This window comes from Acanthaster planci, linkage group LG08 (genome assembly GCF_054643075.1).
Source record: "Acanthaster planci isolate LZ-2023a linkage group LG08, COTS_SCS, whole genome shotgun sequence".
In the NCBI taxonomy this organism is placed as follows: domain Eukaryota; kingdom Metazoa; phylum Echinodermata; class Asteroidea; order Valvatida; family Acanthasteridae; genus Acanthaster; species Acanthaster planci.
The window spans coordinates 2,522,421-2,544,960 of NC_141784.1; the positions used below are offsets into that span (position 1 = coordinate 2,522,421).

The following is a 22,540-nucleotide window of genomic DNA, read 5'->3' on the forward strand; positions in this document are numbered from 1 at the left end:
ACAAGACCAGACAGAGGATGGTGACAAGACCTTACACAAGACCAGACAGAGGACGATGACAAGACCTTACACAAGACCAGACAGAGGACGATGACAAGACCTTACACAAGACCAGACAGAGGACGATGACAAGACCTTACACAAGACCAGACAGAGGATGGTGACAAGACCTTACACAAGACCAGACAGAAGATGGTGACAAGACCTTACACAAGACCAGACAGAGGATGGTGACAAGACCTTACACAAGACCAGACAGAGGATGGTGACAAGACCTTACACAAGACCAGACAGAGGATGGTGACAAGACCTTACACAAGACCAGACAGAGGATGGTGACAAGACCTTACACAAGACCAGACAGAGGATGGTGACAAGACCTTACACAAGACCAGACAGAGGACGATGACAAGACCTTACACAAGACCAGACAGAGGACGATGACAAGACCTTACACAAGACCAGACAGAGGATGGTCACAAGACCTTACACAAGACCAGACAGAGGACGATGACAAGACCTTACACAAGACCAGACAGAGGATGGTCACAAGACCTTACACAAGACCAGACAGAGGACGATCTGGATCTGGATGTGTGTTATACTGTGCAATCTTCTTTACAGGGTATCCTACACAGTGCGCATACGTGGTAAATGCAGCAGTTTAGTTCAGAGTTCCCTTAGTGAGTGTGATGAGGTTGCTGTTATTGATTGGAGTTTAAAGTCTGTCAAGGTTGGCGAGGTCCTAACGTCTATTGGGAGAGTGTTTGATTGAGCTGTGCTTCTAGGTAGGAAGGAGAATTTGTAGCAGTCCTTCTTTGATGACAAGACCATTCACAAGACTAGTCGTAGGTGACAGGGTGAATGATGACAATGATAATGAACCGTTGCTTGTGACTAGCGGTCTTATGTTGGTCTTGTGATGGTCTTGTGGGGTCTTCTGATGGTCTTAAGAGACAACACCCGTACAAAATGTGCATTTCCCCAGCAAGAATTTGAAAGAGATTGGGTCAACTCAGTCCCAGATAGATTCAGCCTTAAAAAGGCCTCTGCTCTTGAATCTGTACAGTCTTTCTAAAGATATCGGTCTTTCTTCCTTCTCTTTTTTTTTATAGACGAGTAAAAGAAAGCGAGGCTCCATCAAGAACAAGCCCGTCGTGAAGAAAGGCAAACGCAAGACAGCTGCCCGCAAGACCTCACCCAAGACGACCAGCAAGAAACAGCGTACCAAGTAGGCTCTGAGACGAGCACCAGACTTCTCAATGCATATATACTTTTTAATTTGAAGAAAACAATGACAAGAATCATTTGACCACTGACACATGCAGAGTTTTGGAACGCTGTAAAAATGTTGCTGGAGTTCCTTCAGCTGTTGGCGACATGAGAGCATCAGTGTGTCGGATGTCGGTTGTCAAAGTTTTCATGTAGCCGTAGATGAGATGTTCGTTTTCCCTGATCTTGAAACACCAGTGATTTGCCTGTTCTGCTTTGGGCAGATGCTGTTGAAGAAATGTCCCTGATTTGTTTTACCGTTTGTTTCAGAGAACAGTTATTTGAGAAATCTCGTAAAGCACTGTTTCTACCCCGTATCTTAGAATTGAGGGAATGTACATCAACATCACCAATGAATTATTTTGGTTAGTTTTGTACGGCGGTTGTATGACTTTTCTCAGTAAGAATTAATTCAGTGTGATGGGAAAATCTCTTAATACCGTAGCAGCATGTTAGAATGTGATGTTAATGACAACCATAGATAACAAGAAGTTTTGATCATTTTATGAAGATCCTCTCTCATGCAATTAAAACAAAAAAAGCAGCTCTATACCCCGTCTTACCAAGGTGGTTTTATGTCGCTTCCTGAATGAAAGTGAGTTTAAATGACGCCACCCAGTACTGTAAGTACGTTCCTCCAAACGTTGTGCATACATTGCTTGAAGAATTATGTTTTGGCAAAGAGCTAGTCAAATATCCCAACTGCAAGCGTTTGCTTAAGGGCTTACTTTGCTTCAGTTCATTACAAGTGTGTTGTGACTCAGATTGTTGGTCATAGTTGATGTTCTTACGAACAGCTCGCGCTCAGCTTTGCCATACCAGGACCAGTTGGGGAGAATTCTGGCCGCCTCAGCCGATGGTTTTCACAAGCAGTTTGCTACTATGTTGTTTTTCAACTCTCAAAAACCTGTGAGGGGATTTGTCATTTGAAATAAGTGTATAGAAAGTAGGAATTAGGAAGGTCTCGGTCTTGACAAAATGCATCAATATGGCATCATTTCTGTGAAATGTTTCACCCAAACAGTACAATTATTGGCAGGATAATCGAAGTCCAAGCAAGTGAAGCCTAATTTTATTCTGGGTTTTCTGGGTGTGATTTCTAGCAAGACAGGACTTGACTTAAATGCCAGCCGACAGAAATCACATTCCTTGAGTCCTAATTGTAAAAATCAGATCAGTGGGCTTCACTGTGCGAGGATGGCTGTTAATTTCTCTTGAATGTAATTATTAGAATATTGGGTGTATGATAATTTCTCAGTTTATACGACTTTGAAAAAGTTAATGGTGAGATTCTGTCTGTCCTGTCTGTATGTTTCATGCGTTTCTGATTATGTAGTGGGCACCAGTGAAAGAGATATCTCATTGCAAGTTTAATGTCTGTGGGTGAAGGGCATCAAGTGCATTGCTCTACTTTATGCATAATCAGTATGGTTCGGCAGTGAACTGTAGTCATGCATATTCATGAGAGGGAGGTCAGGTTTGCTGGATGTTTGCTCTCAGCCTCTTTGCATAGGAACTGTAGGTAGAGCTTCATGGCTCACTCTTCAGGGCGAAGACAGTGTGACCATGCGGGAAAGGACTGCCAGAGTTGTGGCTCCGTCTGCTGTCAGCTCGTCCCTGCACACTGGCAAAGACTCAGTCCTAGCTCTAGACACCTAGATTAAGACCTGGCCTGTCTGCTGTTAACAGCATTGAGCAGGGTCAATCAGTCATTAGCGCATGCTGGCTGACAATGGTAACACTACTTCAGTCGACTGTGCAGGTCAAATCTACCAAGACCAGTCTCACATATATCACAATATGCAGAGGGAACCTGAGTCATAGATTGCTAGAGTGAGGTTCGACTGTGGTTAAACTAGTGATGTTCTCTACTTCTTCACATTTTCTCCATAGTTATGCCACCAGACTACCGAATGGGCACATCTTTGTAAAAAGTTGGACCATTACCAGACTAGTCTCAGGCTTCATATAGGTCTTGCTTGTTTCACTTTTCGGGTGAAAACTGTAGAAGGAAAGTAACTTTTTAAAATTGAACTGAGAGGAGGCCTTATCTTAGCCTCAAGAAAATGTATTTTGCGAGTAAGGGCGGCATGATTTTTTTCAGTTTGTTTCCCTACAGTCGGGGTCTTTGCCATGTACTCCAATATTGCAGCGAGAGAAGTTTGTTGGGGGGGTTGAGGGATTGTGTAGTAGCAAAAAATGCTTTGCGTCTGGCTTCAGACATTCGTTAGTAAACACAGGTTCTTTTAAATACCTACCAAAATGCACCTTCCCCGTCCTTACTTAAATCATGTGACAGAATAGATCTCTATCATAAGGCGGCCATTTTGCTTGTCCACTATTCAAAGCAATGTAACCAAACTGGGGCTGGAAGGAAAAATAGTCTGTTCCCTTTAATCAACATGTGAAGTTGTATCACTATTGCTGATGGGTCTTCAGGGAACTAGACAAACATGGCAGCAGCATGATAAGGGTTATAGTAGCAAGCATTGGAGGCTTAACATTGCGACGTCATGACAAATTACAGTGCTGCATAGTTCAGGTCGCCAACAAGACCAGATATGGAAATATTCACCCCACGTTCCACTGTGTGTCCACTGTAAATATTGAATGTTACGAAGATAATTTCCTGAACAGAACACTCTGTGAAACGTAAAAAACCTTATGGAAATTTGTGAGCGGATTTATTCATTATGTGTAGGTACTTGGAGAACAGTCTGTAAACAATTTTCCAAACACAAGAGATGATTTGCCATATGCAGGTATTGATGACTTGATGTCAGATGGACGTTCAGACCACAGAATACAATCATATGCATAATTTCAGTCACATGATTTTTGACGGTCAGTGCTCAGTAAGCCTTTTGCGAGTTAAATTTGAATAGAATCTTGAACACTGAGTCCCTTAAATTCACGTGAACATAACAATTTGAATTCTCCACACTAAAGACGCTGTTGCTATACCTTGTGATTCAGGGTAAGCTTTTGCTACATAAGAGACGCCTTGCAACAATACACTGTTCTCACTGGATAAGAAGGGCACAAAGGAACCAGTCCATTCCAGAGATGGTGGTCGCTATGCAAAAGCTCACGAGGTACAGCAACAGTGTCTTTAGTCTGGGGAATTCAAATTGTTACGTTTATGTGCAATCTCATGCTCAGTGTACCAGATTTTATTCAAATTAAACTTGCAAATGGCTTATTTACATAGATGCACACTGAACTGAGCGTGCTTTCACAGTATCTCAACATTTTGGCGTACATGAAATTACCAATAAAAATACCCAGATTCGAAACTGCATGCGCCTCCATGGACATGGTACGCTTCCTGAAATGCGTTTGCCCGTCATGTTACGTCACGTGAAAAACCTCTATACGCTATGTTGCAATTCTGGATTGAGTTTTCACATTGTCTGTATTGGATAGGATGTTCAAGATTTGTTAAATGAAGCACATTCTCAGACTACATGTACTCTTAGTGCTCTCTTTGATCTTTTGTAGGTATTTACACAAGTGAACAAATGTATTTTTGTACTGTTTTTTTTGTTTTCCTGTATGCATGGTGGTAATGGGTGTGGTCTCGATACATTCAGACGTGTATTTTTTTTTCCCCCCGATGTGATGTTGTAGAGGGTTTTTCCAATAGTGTACATTTTGTTGGAAGCATGTTGTTACCCAGAGCAGAATGAGCCATGTTGTCTGTTTTGGGTGCCATGGGTTCTGTGTAAATGTGACTTTACACAGTGAGTCATTGCCTTTAGATAAGGGAATAAATCTCGGCCAGGAATGTTTAAGACCAGAACAGGGGTATGGATGCTGGAAGTGCCTGAGCTGAAGACAAGGGACATTATCAGCATGCTAGCCATGCATATATATATATTCATAAATACCCTGTGAGTCACAAAGGCAGAACAACTTTTTAAAATTATAACTTTCCAATGATTTTGCTTAGCATAGGTACATTATGTTGTTCAAACATCCCTCCAGCTGTATTATGGTATGTTTAGGTAATAGGTTACCCATAATGCATTGCAATGTCTGTTCTCAAAATTTGATTGATCTGTGAGGGTGGAAGAGATGAATGAAAGGAAGATGCAAAGCACTGTGGGTAACTTGTTGTCACAATCATTGTAAATGTGCATACATATTTCATACAAATGTTTCATTGACAAGTGGAAGTGGTCACCCTGGATCACACAGTAAACTGTGTATGTCATATTAGTGCCCAAAGAAATCATGTCCTTAATACTACAGGGCCATGAGTGCCTTCAGGACTGGCTGGAGTTGGGTGATGAGTGAATTCATTTGTATGATGCGTATTTGTACTTGCCAGAGTATTAAGGACTTTTCAGACTTGGGAGGACACTTAGGCAGCTGAAGGCAAATTTCTGATGTTCAGATCTGCACATTCCCAGGATGCCCTGAAAATAATTACAAGGCACGGAACACTTTTGAATGTTTTCCTGTTAAGCTTTTTCCCTGTCTCTTAAGTCATTTTTTTCCCATAATGTCCTGAAGTTCAAATATGGATTTTTTTCCGGTACTTTGTGATTCCAGTTAGGTTGTGTGTTTAAAAAAGGGAACAAAATTCACCTTGAAAATTGCTGGGTAGGTTAAAGCGTGCTTTAATACAGTTTTCAAACGAAATTTACACTTACTTAAACAGAGTTAGATATTTCTGCTAAGTTGATTGAAATTAAGATTAAACTTCTTTGGGCATAGGATCAGTAATATGAAATACAAATGTAAAATTTCAGCAATTCCAAGTATGAGCCTAAGGCTTATTTGTATCAGCCAAATGTTGGAAAAGTGCATTTCTAAGATCAAAAGGAATTGCGGCAAATTTCTTGATGTTTAACAGTTGGTCTTCTTATACTACCAGCATAATGTTGGCATCTTACCAAGTTAACATCAATGGCTTGTTGTTTTCTGCATAGACAAGTACCCCTACCAATAAAAAAAATTGGTTTGTGTATTTAGTGTAAAAGGGGAGGAAAATGTGATATTAATGTTACTCTTAAAAGTTCATGGTATTTCTAAGTAAGTTTAGTAAAAACTGGAATGTTTCTCTAGGTCAAAATTCACAACGATAAATGGCTTTCATTTTAAAACTTTTAATGGAGACGACTGTTTATTTGTGACGTTCAGTTCTGTACTCTTGGAGTAAACTGTCAGATGAATTATGGGATGGAAATAAAGTACATTGATGATAAAAGGTAGTTGGGGTTAAATTGATCTGCTTATGGATTTTCCGTTAAAATTTACCCATTGACAGATCTGGAGAGGTAACAGAGGCTGTCCGAATAATTGGGGGAAAATAAGGAAATAGATTTTTGAGGCACATTTTTATTTCCTTCCCTAAGCGTGCCAAGTCTCCGAAATTGAGCTCCACCCAGAAAGGCCATAAAGGATAACAGAAGAAGCTTCCAAGTCCTCCCCCCCCCCGAAAATGGCCCCCTCTGAAACTTTTTAAGCTGGATCTGCCCTTACGTCTACCATAAGATTTTTAGGATTTCGCAGGAGGGGCTTGATACCCGTCGAAAGCTTAAAAGAATCAAGTTGAAATAGTTTTTCCCTGTTGTACCTTCATAGTTGAGGATTCAGCAGGGTTCTCAGCAAAATGAAGTTTTTCAGACGGTATAATACGATTGTGGAAAATAATGCGGAGGATCACCCAAAGGAAAGTTTCATTCCTTCGAACATTGTCCCAACACCTGAAACCCAGTGGTCTTTTAAACACAATAGATGTTTCTCAGTAATTTGCGATGTGTTGTTGACTATCAAACTCTCCATTGGAAATCTCTGCGGGCGCACAATAGCTCATGTCTCGCCCCATTCAAGAGATTCACGGGCTGGCAGATCACTTTTGCGTCCCCACAAACAATTTCAACACCTTATGCATGCGTAGTGTCTTCATGCGTAAGCTGGTTGTAAAGAATTTGCCAGCCAACATTAATTAAGCAGTAGCGTTAGTGGGATTAGATGTAAATGATGAATGGATTGGTGGGGATTATCCTGTACGCATATTGACAGACCTGTCTTAACCCCTTGGGATTAATGGTATCCAGGCACGCGTAAGTTGACAATGATACGCTGTGGGATTTTGCAAACTCAAAACAAACACTCTGTGGCACTTATGCAACGATGAAACTATAATTGCACGTAGACGGTTACATAAATTGGGGGTGGGGTGGGATGGGGTGGGGAAAGGTGGGAGGATGACTTGCCCAACCATGGAAATTTTAAAAGGTGTGGGGGGCGAAACCATATATTCTATATAGGGTGCGATGTTCATAATAAAGATGTACATCTGTAATATGTATCAAATTCAGGCAGAATCTTACATCATATTTATGGCTTTTTAAAATTGCTTTCCCTTTTTCGTGATATTGCAAAAGTTTAGTCGTAGGAAAATCCTGAAAATGCTTTACAGTCGGCTTTAGTTTTTTGATCGTCACAAACAAGTGTGTGTGTGGGGGGGGTGATTCAAAATAACTCATCCTTCGCAATAAGTGTGGGGGATATATATCCCCCAACTCCTGGGATTTACGCCAATGGTTGTAGAAATTGGAATTATAGCTACTTAAAAGAAAGTGTGATGTGGTTCAAAAATACAACATTGATTTTATCTGTTTGCAAAGGGAAAGACTTTGTTTAATGTGTTGGTTGCTGGAAACTTCGGTAATGACCGGTTGATGAGACTCCTTAGCCGGGAATTTTAGGGGAGGGAATTTACTGGACAGGCAACATTCAGCTGAGAACTGTGTCCACAATATTCTTTACATGACCTTTTCGGTGGTAAGCGTAGATTTCCTGCGCTTAGCGAATAGCTCAGCAACTTCATGAATTGAGTAGATCCAGGATTGGCCGAAAGGGTACAGCTGTCTAGAGTGGGATTTAACTAGATTTTCTTTGGTCATTTCATCAGTTGTCATTTTTTTCCTTCCAATAGTTTGGTAACCCGAGGATGGATTTAACTCTTCAGATCCCTTCCATCAGAGTGTAGGCAGTCCCATTTTAGGGTAATTCCACGGTTAATATGGAATATGACGTACATCCCGATATCCCATCTTTATACAGGTAGTGTGTACGGCTCGTAATAGGGTTTGGAAGGACGGTTGCTGTATCTGTGACATAATAAAACAGACAGCACGCAGCTACCTCATTGAATTGATGTGGATGAAGAGACCTCTGCTTTACGCAAACTCATGCTAGGTCTAGTTCATGACATTCTATATTTTACTTGAAACACAGTTTTGCATGTCTGTTTTCTTTAAGAGAACGTACTAAGTTTTAACAAATCATGTTTGCAGATGCCCAGAAATTCCCGCTGTTAGACTAAGTAAAAAGACAACTTTCCCCAAATATTCAGTGTATAGATTGAAAATAAATACAAGTAAGGAATTCTTTACACTTGTCCTGTTCTTGTTATTTACTTTGGTCAAGACAGGTATTGGCAAAACGCTCATCTTTTTAAAGTGATGTATCCCAAGAAAAAAAATCACTCAGAATATAAATTCTTTTCTAAAGTCGCTTATGAGTGGCATTGCATGTGTGACAAAGATGAGCATCCCCGGGGCACACGCGCCCAGCAACAGGTGGGTCACATTTTGCTCATATTGTTATGTAAATTACAGGTAGCCAATCACTTGGCAAGTTCAGGCGTCTGTTACAGGCAGCTATGTGAGCGCGCGAAATTTGACAGGTCCTTTTCCGCACGAGTGCACCGGCTTTGCTGCTCCATTCGTGGGTAGTCATTCAGCAAAATGCCATGGAGTTGTGATTGGAAGATCATGGTGTAGTTGTTTCTTTCGTTGTTGTTGGCCTTTAGGGAAGTGCTGTTGATCCTGTCTCGTCATTCTTGTAGTGTCGGCAGTCGACTCAGTCAATTAACCAATCTGTTAAGAGCAAACACGTCGAGATTTGATAATCTTTAAATCCCCTTCCATAACCACTTCAGTGTGTGCAAGTCGATTCGCATTCAACGCTGACAACTAGGCCCAGATGACCGAAGCAGCCATGGCAGACGCTTCCGCTATCCAGTCCATACTCGATAGTATTTTAGCTTCGCCCGGGATGATCACTTCGAACCTGACCAGCTCAGTGCAGATCGAAGCGGGGCCTACCGTCATCTCAGCAACATCTATGACAGCTCCAGACGACGACGAGCGGCCCGACCACAGCTACATGGATCTGATCGTCATGGCTTTGAACAGCATGCCGGAAAGACAGGGCACCCTGCATGATATCTACCGCTTCATCTCCGGCAAGTTCCCGTTCTACACCAAGAATCGCAAACACTGGAAGAACTCGGTCCGGCACAATCTGGCCCTGCACAAGTGTTTCAAGAGACTGGACACTGACGGTGAGAACTATTTAAAGCCGCTGCTCGAAGGAAAGAAACCGAAGGTCTGTCCGCTGTGGTCCCTCCTCTGGGACCCTGCCGAGCGTCCAGACCTACACAACTCTCGCAAACGTCACGGTGATAAAAGTAAAAGCAGCTCAAAGAAGAGGAAGGGTCTGTCCGAGGAAGCCAGTAAATCATCATCGGCAAAGAAGAGTAAACAGACTACTGTTCCATCGGACAACCCTCTTCCTGCCAGCCAGACACCCACTGATGACCCCCTCACCAGGATAGCGATGATGTTGCCAGAGATTGGCTCAAGTGATGCAGTGTCATCATCACCTCCATCGGCATCATCGTCCCTCCACCGAGGACTTGTTCAACCTCCACAGACCCCCGAATCCGACTACTGCAGCCTTTCCTCCGACTACAGCCCTTACATCCCGGGACAATCTCTCTCCGCCGGCAGCACCTGCCACAGTGTCTCCGAGTACCAAGAAATCTGCATCCCATCCCCCCGAGGCCAGGCCGCCCCGGGGGCCCAGTTCCCCCCGCTGCCGCTTCTGAGCGTGGAAGACATCTGTACCGTTCTGCAATGCAACGACCTTCTTCCCAGGAGCCCTGACAGCGGTACCGGAGCAGAAATCCTGGAGGGCTTTGGGTGGTTTGACGAGCCTGCCCCCGGCGACCACCAGCAGCAATTCACGTACGAGTACCACCCACAGTACCCAGCAGATTCCTTGTTCGACAACACAATGCAGAACATGGACGCTCCAAGCTTCCAGCCCGAGCCTCCGGCCGTTTGCTTCCTCATACCCAAGGTTCCAGTGCAGCGACCCTTGTCTGTGAACACTGACTTTCCTTGGTGATTAACATTTAATTTTTGTGAATGAAATTGCCACATTTGCCACAACTTCCAGTGTGTACTCCTAGATGATAGCAATTAGTTTTGTTGAAACTGTCACTTGTTTAACGAACCATACCGCAGAACTTAACACGGTGTTTTTGAATTATTTTTATGCATTTACGAACCTTTCCCCTTGCCAAACAGAAATACCAGCTACATATGCGTTCTTCTTTTCATTGTATTTAAATTTAATGCATGCTCATAGCGTTCACACACATTATTGTCTAACTCTTGTTATAATTTACAGATGTTGTCCATCTGTCATTGGCATAATCCTACATGTTCATGTCAGCCTTTTGAGAGGTTCCTATTTCGATTTTTATGCGATTTTTTTTATCGATGCGAGTTTCTTTCCCCCGGTACATTTTCATGCCAGAATCTATGCTTCTTCGTGTACCACACCATTATTGTTAAATTTATTGTGCAGACTGAACAAGATGATTTAATGGTTGATGACCATTCCAAAATGTGATGTTCATTTATTTTATCTTCTGTGTGCGTCGTTCATTTGTGTTTCTCGTTGCTTTGGGTTATCTGTTAGGCAATTTTCCCCTCACATCAACAACTTCCGTGTCACAACCGCCGCCCTTCAGCTGGGAAACTAAAGTAGAAAACTCGTTGAGGTCAGAAGGAATAGGGAAAACACGCACATTCGATACAAAAGTAACATTAAAAATTGAGAGGAAGAAAACAAAAGGACCGAGGTTCAACAGAGCATCCCTTGACCACTACCCCGATTAAAAGTGAAATAAAATCAAAGCGCCGCAGTAATGCACTTCGTAGTGGTTCTCCCAAAATTTTAAGTGGAGGTTAAAACTGAACGTAAATTTACTGCATGTAAATTTCAGATCTACACACGTTGCAGATCTAGCTGGTAGAGTAAGTGCATCATGAATAGCGCCCCCAATGTCAATGATATGTCAAACATTCCACGCTGTTTTGAAGGTATTTATTTTTCAAGGATTTTGTCGACTAATTAAATTTCGGTAACGGAGATTAATAATCAATAGATTCGCAGAAACACCCCCTCATCGGTTGAATAGAGCCAGGTTGGTAGGGATTGTTAATTTTGCTGGTAACAGTGACGCGACCATAACAAGAGCATTAATTCGATCGTTGCCCAGCGCGGAAACAGGGAGCTGGGAAGGGCTGATGGGTGCACTGCCCAATTCAAGGGAAATTCTTCGGCAGGCTGAGGCGCTCAAAAAGTACCAAAAAGTGCAGTTTATTTGGAAAAGAGGAGATTGTGTGGCCCAAGAATTTGTGGGATTGTTAAAGAATGGCCCAGACTGAACTCCCTAGATTCAAGGGCTCCCATCCCAGGGCGAAGCATAGAAAAATGCCACTGAAAAATTGTCCCAAGAGCCTGAAAAGGTGGAGGGATGTCATTTGAAAAATGGCCGCTGACAGACTTGGGAACGTTCACTTTTTGGAAGGTGAGTTTGTTTTGGGTGGATAATTAAAAATTTCATTGGTTAACCTACTAAAAATTGAAAATCAAATGAGAGCTGAATGACCCCAGAACACTTTGTTTTTTGTTTGAGAGGCCTGAGGTACTTCGGTTGCCCGCACCGGGGCTGCAAACTTGGTCGATTTTACATTGTCTTCAATGGGGCTTCAATTAGTTCAGTGCACCCTGATGGCCTTGCACGGAGTTTAATGAAGGAACTACGTCACACAGGGTCACAACTAACGACGCGCAGCCTGAGCATTGTGGGTAAATTTCTGCCAGGCGCGCGAGAATGCACAATGTGGCGGTTATCAATTCGATACTTTTTTTCTTTTTCTTCCTCATTACAGAAAATATTCTCACTACACTTTATTAGTTCATCCAAAATTGATGAAGTTAACCAATGATTTGAAATACATCGCCAAAAGGCACTTTATCAGTGATACTTGGGGAGGAGATAAATTACCGTCATTGTGTCAAGGCCATGTTTTATTATATTAGCCGGTGCTATTGACTAAGCAAATACTTCGACAACGCCTCGCTAACAGGAAGTTATAACCTTACAGTCAGAGGTCACGCACAAAGTAGCCAATCACAGTGCAAAGGCATTAGCCCTTCCCAGCGGCCCTGTTCAGGCGCTGGACGACGAGCAAAGAGCATTCATCGCTCGTGCACCAGCGAAGTGCAGTTTCGACCAAGGAGCAATCATTGATAGGAAAATGTCGTCCCCTTGATTCAGCTCAGGGCTCATACTGTTTGTGAAAGGCCATGCCGACGCTTTAAATTTCCAAGTAAAGAAAAAACCCATGGCGATATGCTTAAGGGAGGGGACAATTTGCCAATGGAAGTACCGTTTTTAAAGTGTTTTTGCTTCCTGAAAAAAAAAGAGCAATTGGGCAACATGTTGGTCGATGCCGGGAGGGGGGTGGATGGAACTGTCTGCCCTACCCAGTGGCTTAAAGGGGGGGGGGGTGTGACTTGCCCGGCAATGGAAATTTGAAAAGTCGGGGGGCAGTACATAATTAAGGCTAAATTTCGGGGGGGGGGGGGCTGGGGGTGCACACATTTTTTAAACGGGGTACCACAAGAAACTAAGCTGTAACTGCATTTGAACGGAGATTATTCATATATTTCAAATGGGGACACCTGGGGAGGGAGGCATGGGCATCCGCTGGGGTGACCTGTTCCCCACCCCTGTAGTTACGCCACTGCCAGGGGGTGGGGTGACACTATGAATATTGATGTACAGCCTCATCTCGACTTGAAACACTAGGGACGATGATTTAATAGCTCGTCTCCCGCCAGTGGTGTAACTAGGGGGGGCACGTGCCCCACGCTGGTGCCCCCCTCCCCCATTTTAAATCAATTAACAACCTCTGCTGCAGCTCATTGTCTTTTGGTGCCCTCTTGAAAAACTTGTGTTCACCCCCCGGATACCCCGGACACAATAGCCATAGTTATGCCACTCTGCACCCTGGTCAAAAAGTGTGGGGGGGTGATGTAAACCCCCACCCCGGCTTGAAGCCTAGTGATCCATAAATGAGTATGCTGCCGGTCAGTAAGGCATTACCCCCACCTCTGGAATAGTAAAAAGCCGATCTGCATTTGCCAAAGAACAGGACAAAATGTTTCTTATATCATGGATGGAGGAAGCAGGACACCGTCTGGTGGCAGCCCAGTATATATGTGCCACAGTATATGTGACTATGGCATAATAATAATAACAGTCAGTTCTTATATAGCGCGTTATTACGGAATGTCGCTATCCGCTTAAGCACACGCTAAGAGAAATATGCAGTAAATGAAAATCATTTGAAACTTGAAACCCAGCGCCAATGCACCATCATCACTGCAGGTCGCAAATTGAGTACAGTCTGTCCTCCCCACCCCAAAACATGCGCAACATGATTGCCCGACGGAGTCCAGTTCTTAAAAACTAAACAGCCCCGTGTGCTTATCCTCGAGGCCCCCCAGTAGATCAAATAAAGTTCGGTGCTCTTCAGCTTTAGTACGACGTGCCAAATTTGTTTCAACAGTGCATGCCACGAGTAACAATTTAATTAATTGTACATGTAACATGTATGGGCATACCAATTGCTGACACGCGGCGTACATTCGATAGGAATCGTCAAAATTACACGGCAAACGCATGGGACTATCAACTCGATCAAGACAAAACCAACAAAGGGTGTGTGTAAACAGGACTGACTCACCTAACAGCACACGTGATTATAACGGTCATTGTAAAACACCCGCGGTACAATGCCTTATATGGATAAAATTTATCCTGCATATTAAGCCCCTCGCATGTGTTGTGAAACTCCCACATAACATCATTTTGAGCGAATTGCGTCTCCATGAAAAGCCGACACGGGACAACTAGTAAAAATGACTTGAAGCTTTCACGGACAGGACGCTGAATTTTGACCTTATTCGGAATTCAACAGCAGAGCTTTGTATTGTAGCCATTGCATGCACACTGTGGGCCGTAAGTATGGAAAGAAAAAGAGGAAACACTTTCTTGGTACTGTACTAAATAATTTGGTGAACTATTCCTAAAGAAAACAAAAGAAAGTGACCGGAAAAAACCAACTAGGTCTTACCGAGATTTGAACTCGGATCGCTGGATTCAAAGTCCAGAGTGCTAACCATTACACCATAAGACCGATTGATAAGGAGCTTAAATCAAGAAAATTATAGACCTTGGATCTTAATTAATACCCTTTTAAGCTGTATTTTATTACTTTTACGATTGAAATGGCAAAAGAATTTTTTGAAAGACATTTTTTTACTGAAAATAACAACTACTGCAGGTTTGGAACCAGTAAATATAACTTTTTTACACACTTTGAATATGAGGGCGCGCTAATTAAAAGCTGGTACCCTCCTCGCATTACATCATAGCAAATAGTCTTACAGCTAAGATTTGGCACCAGACTGTACCGATTCCTGTGCACTGTGTGTGTGCGACAACGACGTCGAAGTTTTCAGAGGTACATGTACCACCAAAATAGGCTAAGGCTACATGAAGATTTCTTTTGAAGATTTCAGAAATAAATGTATTGTTTGAACTGATGGGGAAAAGTCGAGTCTGTGAGAATAAATGTGAGTATATTATCCATATCGTAATGACACATTTTCTGTCAATCAGCGTGAAGAAATGCCAATAGTTTCTTCCTTACCATTCGCTCATGCACTGCATCATCACGTACTACGTTGGCCTTCGGACATGCCTGTCTCGCAGTCGCAGTGAGCCGGGCCCGCATGCATTTTGTGCATACATTAAGCTGGCATTGTGTGCACACCGACCGTTTATGGTTTTGTGCCCGAAAAAATGCACAGATTTTACAAGCGTGGGACACCTACTTTCTGAACCGTACGGCATTAGCCTGCGCTAATATTAGTGGGTCCATTGTCAGATTGTTTTGATGGTCCCGTGCACTAGACCCATAGCATTTTGAAAAGCACAGTGGCTATTGTTAAGTTGTTACGGCAGCTGTAATGGATCTCCCATTTCTATCCCTACGGCACTGCAACTGTGCAAGTGCGCCAACTTAAGCACAGATTTCAGACTTTACTTCCCTTTAAAAAAATCCTCCGAAGCCTCCGATGAGAAAAGAAAAAAAAGATTCCTGCTTAGGCCTATACAATTAGAAACCAACATAAAAAACAATTATGGTATAAAAAAATAAAATAGTCCAAGTGTGGATTCGAACTCACGCACCAGTGGTAGAAACCTTCCACCTTGACCGCTCGGCCACAAGCGTTCAGTCAGTCCAGGGAATTTTAAAATACATAAACCATCGTGGTGATCAGCTACGCCATCGCACTTGTGCAGTCCAGTGCCGTAGCAATAGAAAATGAGAAATGCGTTATGACTGTCGTAACGATAACCACTTTGTTTGAAAAGTGCCCAGCAATCATACCTGAGAAAACCACTGTTTGCGCGCTTTCTGAACCAAATCTTCCCCTAAAACTTTAAAAGCCCTATAATAATAGGTAACTTGTGTGGATCTACGGGCTTGAGTGTATTTTGTACTTTTAAGTTGTAGTGTGTAACCTACATTATTTGCAAAAAATGAGGTTTTTCTACCATCCTAACCTCTCGTCCCAGGACGAACCGAACACATCTGCATTCTCTGTGGCCGTACATCACGTGACAAAACAGGCGAGCGTAACAAATGTTTATGTCGCTTTGGATACCAGACCCAATAATTCCGACTACTCTCGTTAAGGTTATATGTCGCGGAAACTGTGGTCCGGGAACCACACAAGTCACATATCGGCTTGACCATTTTAGAAGTGGGAGGGCAGTGATGTCAGGGCGTGTAGTGTGAAATAGTGATTTGGAAGTGGCGGTACCGCAAATTTGTGCTGGGAACAGGAGTTACTGACAATTTAGGGGGGGGGGAGAAATTTCATTAAAATGTGATGAAATCGGTTCATATACTGTGATCGTATGTCAGCCCACTCCTCCACTTTTGAAACGACAGTGCTACTGTCACTTAACCATAAGTCTGAGTAATGTGCAAGTCAGGCCAAAATTTGTCTGGAGTGGGGAAAATGCCAACTGAAGGCAACATTTTTTCCTCAAAATGAGGGAAAGGGAGTCTTCAGCAAAGAGCAACCTGGGGGATAGTTAGCCCCGTAAGTAGTGAACATACCGGTGCAATTTCAGCTCAAAGAATAAAGCGGATGTCTCATAATATATTGTCCCCAGACATGCTAGATAAACTTGATCAAAAGAAATCAGTATCAATCGGTCCAGGGTCTGGTTTATCAATGAAAAAGTATACGCAGGGCTCTGTTACAGGTCTAGGTGACACCACCCTAAACCATCGTTGGGGGCCTACTACCAGAATTGTGATGCACACTCTGTGTCCCTAACAATTCAGATTTTCATTGCTTTGAAATGCTACGGGATCCTGACGGTGCCCATTTAATCTGTCTGAAACCGCACCAAAGCGGCGACCAGTCCAATAATGCAACCAGTGGCGTGATGGGTACGATCTTGCTGCGCAGTGTTGGTTCCCCGTGAAGGAATGCGCACATAGCCCATGGAGTCGAGGTTGCCAATGACGCGATGTTTCCTACGCCATTGGACCAGTCGCTGACTGGGATAGGACGGGAACAAGCCTTCTGTTCAACGGACATGTGCCACAGATTGCAACTCAAATGTGAGGATCATTTATTGAAGAGAGGCAAGATCATTAATGAACGGCCTGAAATTGGCCAAATATTGCTCGTAGACGGTCCAAAAAGCATCGTGACTGTATGGTAATGGGCTATTATTTAGTGTGGACGGCTGTTTTGGGGAAGATTTGAATGAGAAAGTGCAGTTTTAGGCAGAATAAACGGGCACGTTCAGAATCCCTTCGCGTTTGAAAGCACTGAAAATTTGGAATTTGTGAAGCACACAGAGAGTGCCTCGCAATTCTTGAAGTAAACCATTGTAAATCGCGTAAACCGTCGAAACTACATGTAAATGTTAACCTTAACAACAGTCCTCAATCATTCAATCACACAATCCTACAATTACATCCTAGGGGTTAAATAATAGGGTTAAGGGACATCATTCGTAAATATGATGAAGGTAAGGCCAAAACGAAATAGTTTGTCTCTGATTAGACTGGTGTTCTGGAATCGATGTGGCCACTTGACACTTTTTTCCCTCAAAGGTTGGATTGTACAGACAATTGCAAACACATGTTATTGAGTCATGGGACTAGACCACCTTCTTTATGATTATAAGCTGACGACAAACAACTTCCTATCCATAGTCTTCTATCATTGTTCAACATTGATCTTGTCGGGATCTACTGCCCTGAATAAAAGATTGAGCTGCCTACAAAAATGTTGAAGCAGTGGGACAATAGAGGGCGCTGTTGCAGTTCTCGCAGAGAAAAAACGTTTGTTACGGGTGCTTGAAATCGACGCACGCTGACCAGAGACAAAAGACTTTTGCTCTTTGGCCTAAGATTTAGTCACATTGAATCACTGATTAAGCAAGAGGCTGATCACCATGATTAGTGATTTTCCCTTTTCTGATTCCATTCTCACATTTTTGTCACGATCTCACGATGTCCCTCAAACGCTCACTGGGTATGTTCAGTTATGTCAGTGCCTTGTAAAAAAGCATACAACCTTTTTTTGGGGGGGGGTTCATTACTGCCCTGCTGGATTTTCTTATTCAACCAGATTTTTAATGTTTTTGTTTGTGCTTTTGACAGAATGGTTTTCTTGAATTGGGAGATTTTAAGATAAGTTTCTAATAGGAAATCTATTGTCCTGTTCCTTTGCAAGTAAATAGAAAAATAGTTCTTGATTTGTCCTTGAGTTTGTTCTCAACATTCTCTGATATACTTCAGCTCAGATTTGCCTAGAACAGTTTCTAAGAGGACACTGACATGTACAGTAGACTGAGAGGAGATTAAGTTTCAGCTTGATATCTTTAACGTTTGACCGGTTAAACTCTGCCTTTTATGCCTTTTTTGCACCCATGCAAATTGTGCTAACTGTTGGTGGCGTCCGTGAAGGCTTACGTATTCTCTTGTAATAGCAATGGAGAGGCAAAAATACATGTCGGTGTCTTATCTAAATGTTTCCCATATTTAAAGATTCTTGCAATAAGCATTCTGTCTCTATGAGAAAAGAAAAAAACGAGAAGAACACACGTATAAAAAAGGCCCTCAAAGATACGATGGAAACAGATGAGCCATCAAATATTGAAAAGCTCTTAACTTTACAACTATGAGAAATTTCACACTGATACTTGACTTGACTTTGCTTTGTTTGCCAAGGTATTTTTGGAAATTGTTTTCCCGGCAAATCTGAGTCTCGTCTGGGAAGTCCATGTATCCTAATGATTTGACCTGGAATGTCCCTAAGGATGGTGAAATTGGAAACAAACCTGAAAACAAAAGTGAAGAATTCTAATTTGTTTTTATGTGGACATTTGAAATGTCATCCGAAGTCTGTATTGTTTCCTTGGATAAGCTGAGAATGTGGGAAAACCATTATTTCTATTTCTTGCTCTTGATTCTGCAGGTTAGTTCTAAGAACGTGTCTGACATCTCGTTGCTTAATCTCAGAGGGCTGAAACACACTCTGGCCAAGTCATTGTGCCGATAATTGAACATGCTGAGCTGAAGGAGTGTTCCATCTTGCCTGCGACTCGCGCAAACCTGCTCTTCACTCTGTTCCAGCCGCGGTGTGTGTTTGTGTCAGCCACCAGCAGTAACGCCCGGTGAAAGAAGGACCTCTGTCTACGCCTCTCTGACGATACCCCCTTCCCTCCTCCCTGCCCTCCCCCAGCTCTTCACCGATTGACTCTGCCGGACGGCGCAGAGATGTCCAAGGGACCGGGCAGGGGTCAGAACCCCCACGGACTCAAGCTGACCAGCTTGGACCAGATTTGGGACGACCTGGAAGCGGGCATTCAGCATGTGTACTCCAAGCATGCGATGCTCAAGAAACGATACATGGAACTCTACACGTATCCTTTGGGAATGAAGTTTGACCAAATAGTTTCCTGCTCTCAATACTTGTTATCCTGTCAGTTTTTTTGTTAACCCTGCAAATCCTGATTCCTCAAGTTTTCATTATAATTTTCTACACGCTCTAACAGGTAAAGGTTAAAGGAAAGTGCTTACAGCAAAGTGCAGCAGTTGTAAAATGTCTGATGGACTCTGTTGCACTGAGCAGTTAACAATGAACTGCTCATGATGAGACAACATGAGCTGACCCCATTAAACAATGCCACTGTTGGATCCTGTGGTGGCTTTCAACAACAGACTTCAAGGCTGTTTGGGCTTAGGGATAGTTCACCTATTAGATTTGGTTGCACTGGGCAGGCAAGCCACTTTGACAAATGATGCAGACTGTGAGGCAGCGTTTCCAAACACAAATACCCTGGATTGTTAGGTCAATTCTACTGCATTTCATCAACTTTTTCTTTTCATTTCTCGGCTCCTTGGTTCAGTGACTATACGAGTGATGTAACAGTGACTATTCTGAAAAAGGTGTAAATTAGTCCACAGGTTGTCCCAACATTCAAACCGAACCCAAACTGTAAATGTTTAGACCTTTTCTTAACATGCTTAATGCCATTTGCTGTCATCTTTTACTGTGTAGGCCAATACAACAACTCACAAACAGTGCAATAGACAATGCATCAGATGCATTTTGACATTTAGGTGTACCTCAGGAAGATGTAAAAGATCATTGATCTGTGTCAAATATAGCCTACAGCATGTAACAGGGAGTTACAAATACATGTGCACTGTATTTTATCATTTTTAAACAGTCCAAAGGCCTATAATATATTTATATAATGGAGTGAAATATTCACTTAATTAATGATGACCCTTCGGTATTCCAGCCAAGTGTTTAATTTCCTTAACCAGCCATCTCTCCCTAGTCATGTGTACAACTACTGCACAAATGTTCATCAGCTACAGCAGTCTCGGAGCTCATCGGCCAAGAACAAGAAAGGCTCCACCCAGGGCGGAGCACAGTTTGTGGGTCTTGAGCTCTACAAGCGGCTGAAGGACTTCCTCAAGACGTACCTAGTCGACCTGCTCAAGGTGTGTGCCAATAAGCCTTTTGTGAGTTAAATTGAAATAAAATTTGGCACACCGAGTTATCTGATTGTGCATGAACAAAACAATTTGAATATTCCTGACTAAAGACACTGTTGGTATACCTCGTGATTTAGGGTAAGTTTTTGCATAGCGACCACCATCTCTGGAATGGACTGGTTCCTTTGTGCCCCTCTAATCCATTGAATGTGTATTTGTGCTAGGCGTCTCTTTTGTAACCAAGCAAAATCTTGCCCCAAATCACGAGGTGTAGCAACAGTGTCTTAAGAATGGAGAATCGAAATTGTTATATTTATGTAAAGAGCTCAGTGTACCAGATTTTATTCAAATTTATGTTGCAACTTAGGGCTCATTGAGACGGGCAATTCCATGGCATGAAAAGTCTGCGAAAGGAAATTGGGAAAGGTAATTTCAACTCGCTCTTTCAGCCGACAAAATTTTCATCAGGCCAATACAAGCTTCTGAACACCAGCCAAGTTTGAGTTCTTGAATCAAACACCAAAGTATCAAGCTTTCGCACCAGAAAAATGAAGTCAATATATAGAAAATCACATCCTCCAGCAGTCATTTCATCTTGAAATAATGCTAAAAACCTTGTTTCCCATGCCACAATTTCTTTTATTCAGTGTTTTTTACTATTTGAGGTCTTTGGGCTCTCATTACGTAGTGTTAGTTTGTGTCGTCAGTTATATTTCTGATTATTAAAATTTGGTTGTAAATGATATTTAATCAACAACATGGGCCAAATTTTGTTATGAACTACTTGCCTTGAGGAAAGGAAGATTTAATGCCACAGTCTGTTATTGGAATATCCTGTAATTGGATGTTTTGACTTGTTTTTGGTATTTACTTCTGAAAAAGCTTCACAGGAATCTGGTTTTTCTTTCAGTTACAGCACATTTCCTGAGGCTTAACCAGACATTTGACCTCACATTTCTGACCTATCTTTCGCAGAATTTACTCAACTTGGGTCAAATTGTTTCGGAACTATTTGTAGCACTCAAATTTCCTTGGCATTGTTTTGACTAAACCAGCACGTTTTCGCATTGCATTGCAGGCCAGTTACTTTGGCCAGACCTGAATAGGCGCAAGGCCTAGCATGAGTGTGAGATGGATCTCCGTCTAGTTTAGCTGAAGTAATCCAAACAAAAGCACTGTTACCAAAGAAGATGGAAGACTTGCAGCTGTTAAAATTGATTTATGTAAAATGACATTAATCCACTGTTGTTTTGAGCAGACACACAGCACGACAGGCAGTATTTTGACGGTAGATAAGCCTTTGTCAAAGCTTTGATGAAGGACAAAACACATGCCAAAAATGCAGAGGCAGTACTCAGTGCTGGATTGGCCTTTGATGATCAATTGAAAGTCAATATGTGGTTATTTTATGCAAAAAGAAGCCTCACTGTCTAGATCAGAAGTGTACGACTTTGGGTCGTTGTACAAATGCTTGCCTCCTGCAGTGATGGCTACTATCGGATCTGTGGTACATATTTGAATCCGACACCATACACAAACTCGTCATCAGCAACTCATCCAAAGTTAACCCCAACTACCCTCCCCTCAGGATGGCTCTGACCTGATGGATGAAAGCGTTCTGACCTTCTACACCAGAAAGTGGGAGGACTACCAGTTCTCCAGCAAGGTGCTGGACGGAGTGTGCGCTTACCTCAACCGACACTGGGTGCGGCGGGAGTGCGACGAGGGACGCAAGGGCATCTATGAGATCTACTCGGTAAGCATGTGGCGATGTGGCACGGGGTGCAGCCATTGCAATGGGGGAACGTGGCGATATACCTACTTGGATGGTGGGAACTCAATGCATACATGCACAACTCTGTTAATTGATGTTCATCGTGATGTCACTTTCTGATCGTTTTTTTTCTCTTTTGAATTTTTTTTTAATGACATATATTATTCTCTAAAAAAAGAATTAAAAGAAGGTAATTTAACCATTCTCTTTCACG

General features: G+C 42.5%; 3 protein-coding genes and 1 non-coding gene across 7 annotated transcripts in view; 3 read left to right on the forward strand and 1 right to left on the reverse strand.

The window, feature by feature from the left end:
* stt3b (STT3 oligosaccharyltransferase complex catalytic subunit B) overlaps positions 1–6,491 on the forward strand; it is a 40,732-nt gene extending 34,241 nt beyond the window's left edge. The window contains exon 18 of the mRNA XM_022228934.2: positions 1,116–6,491. Within this exon, the coding sequence (XP_022084626.2) occupies positions 1,116–1,235 (120 nt within the window). The 3' untranslated portion in view covers positions 1,236–6,491. The remainder of the gene's footprint in view (positions 1–1,115) is intronic.
* Positions 6,492–8,726: 2,235 nt separating this feature from the next.
* Positions 8,727–11,438, forward strand: LOC110975977 (uncharacterized). The gene has a single exon (XM_022228867.2). It carries the CDS (start codon positions 9,277–9,279, stop codon positions 10,483–10,485), a length of 1,209 nt encoding a protein of 402 aa, XP_022084559.1. The 5' UTR covers positions 8,727–9,276; the 3' UTR covers positions 10,486–11,438.
* Positions 11,439–14,261: 2,823 nt separating this feature from the next.
* The window catches only part of cul1 (cullin 1), a 30,963-nt gene continuing 22,684 nt past the window's right edge, over positions 14,262–22,540 (forward strand). For 2 of the 4 annotated variants that reach the window (XM_022228862.2, XM_087139913.1), the window contains exons 1-4: positions 14,920–15,078; positions 19,021–19,468; positions 20,393–20,558; positions 22,141–22,308. In XM_022228862.2, coding sequence (XP_022084554.1) covers positions 19,323–19,468; positions 20,393–20,558; positions 22,141–22,308 — 480 coding nt within the window. In that variant the 5' untranslated portion in view covers positions 14,920–15,078; positions 19,021–19,322. Of the gene's footprint in view, positions 14,462–14,919; positions 15,079–19,020; positions 19,469–20,392; positions 20,559–22,140; positions 22,309–22,540 lie in introns of those variants that run through there. The other 2 variants (XM_087139914.1, XM_087139915.1) reach the window with 2 other exon arrangements.
* On the reverse strand, positions 14,568–14,639 carry Trnaq-uug (transfer RNA glutamine (anticodon UUG)). The gene has a single exon. It is a non-coding gene; the product is annotated as a tRNA-Gln (tRNA).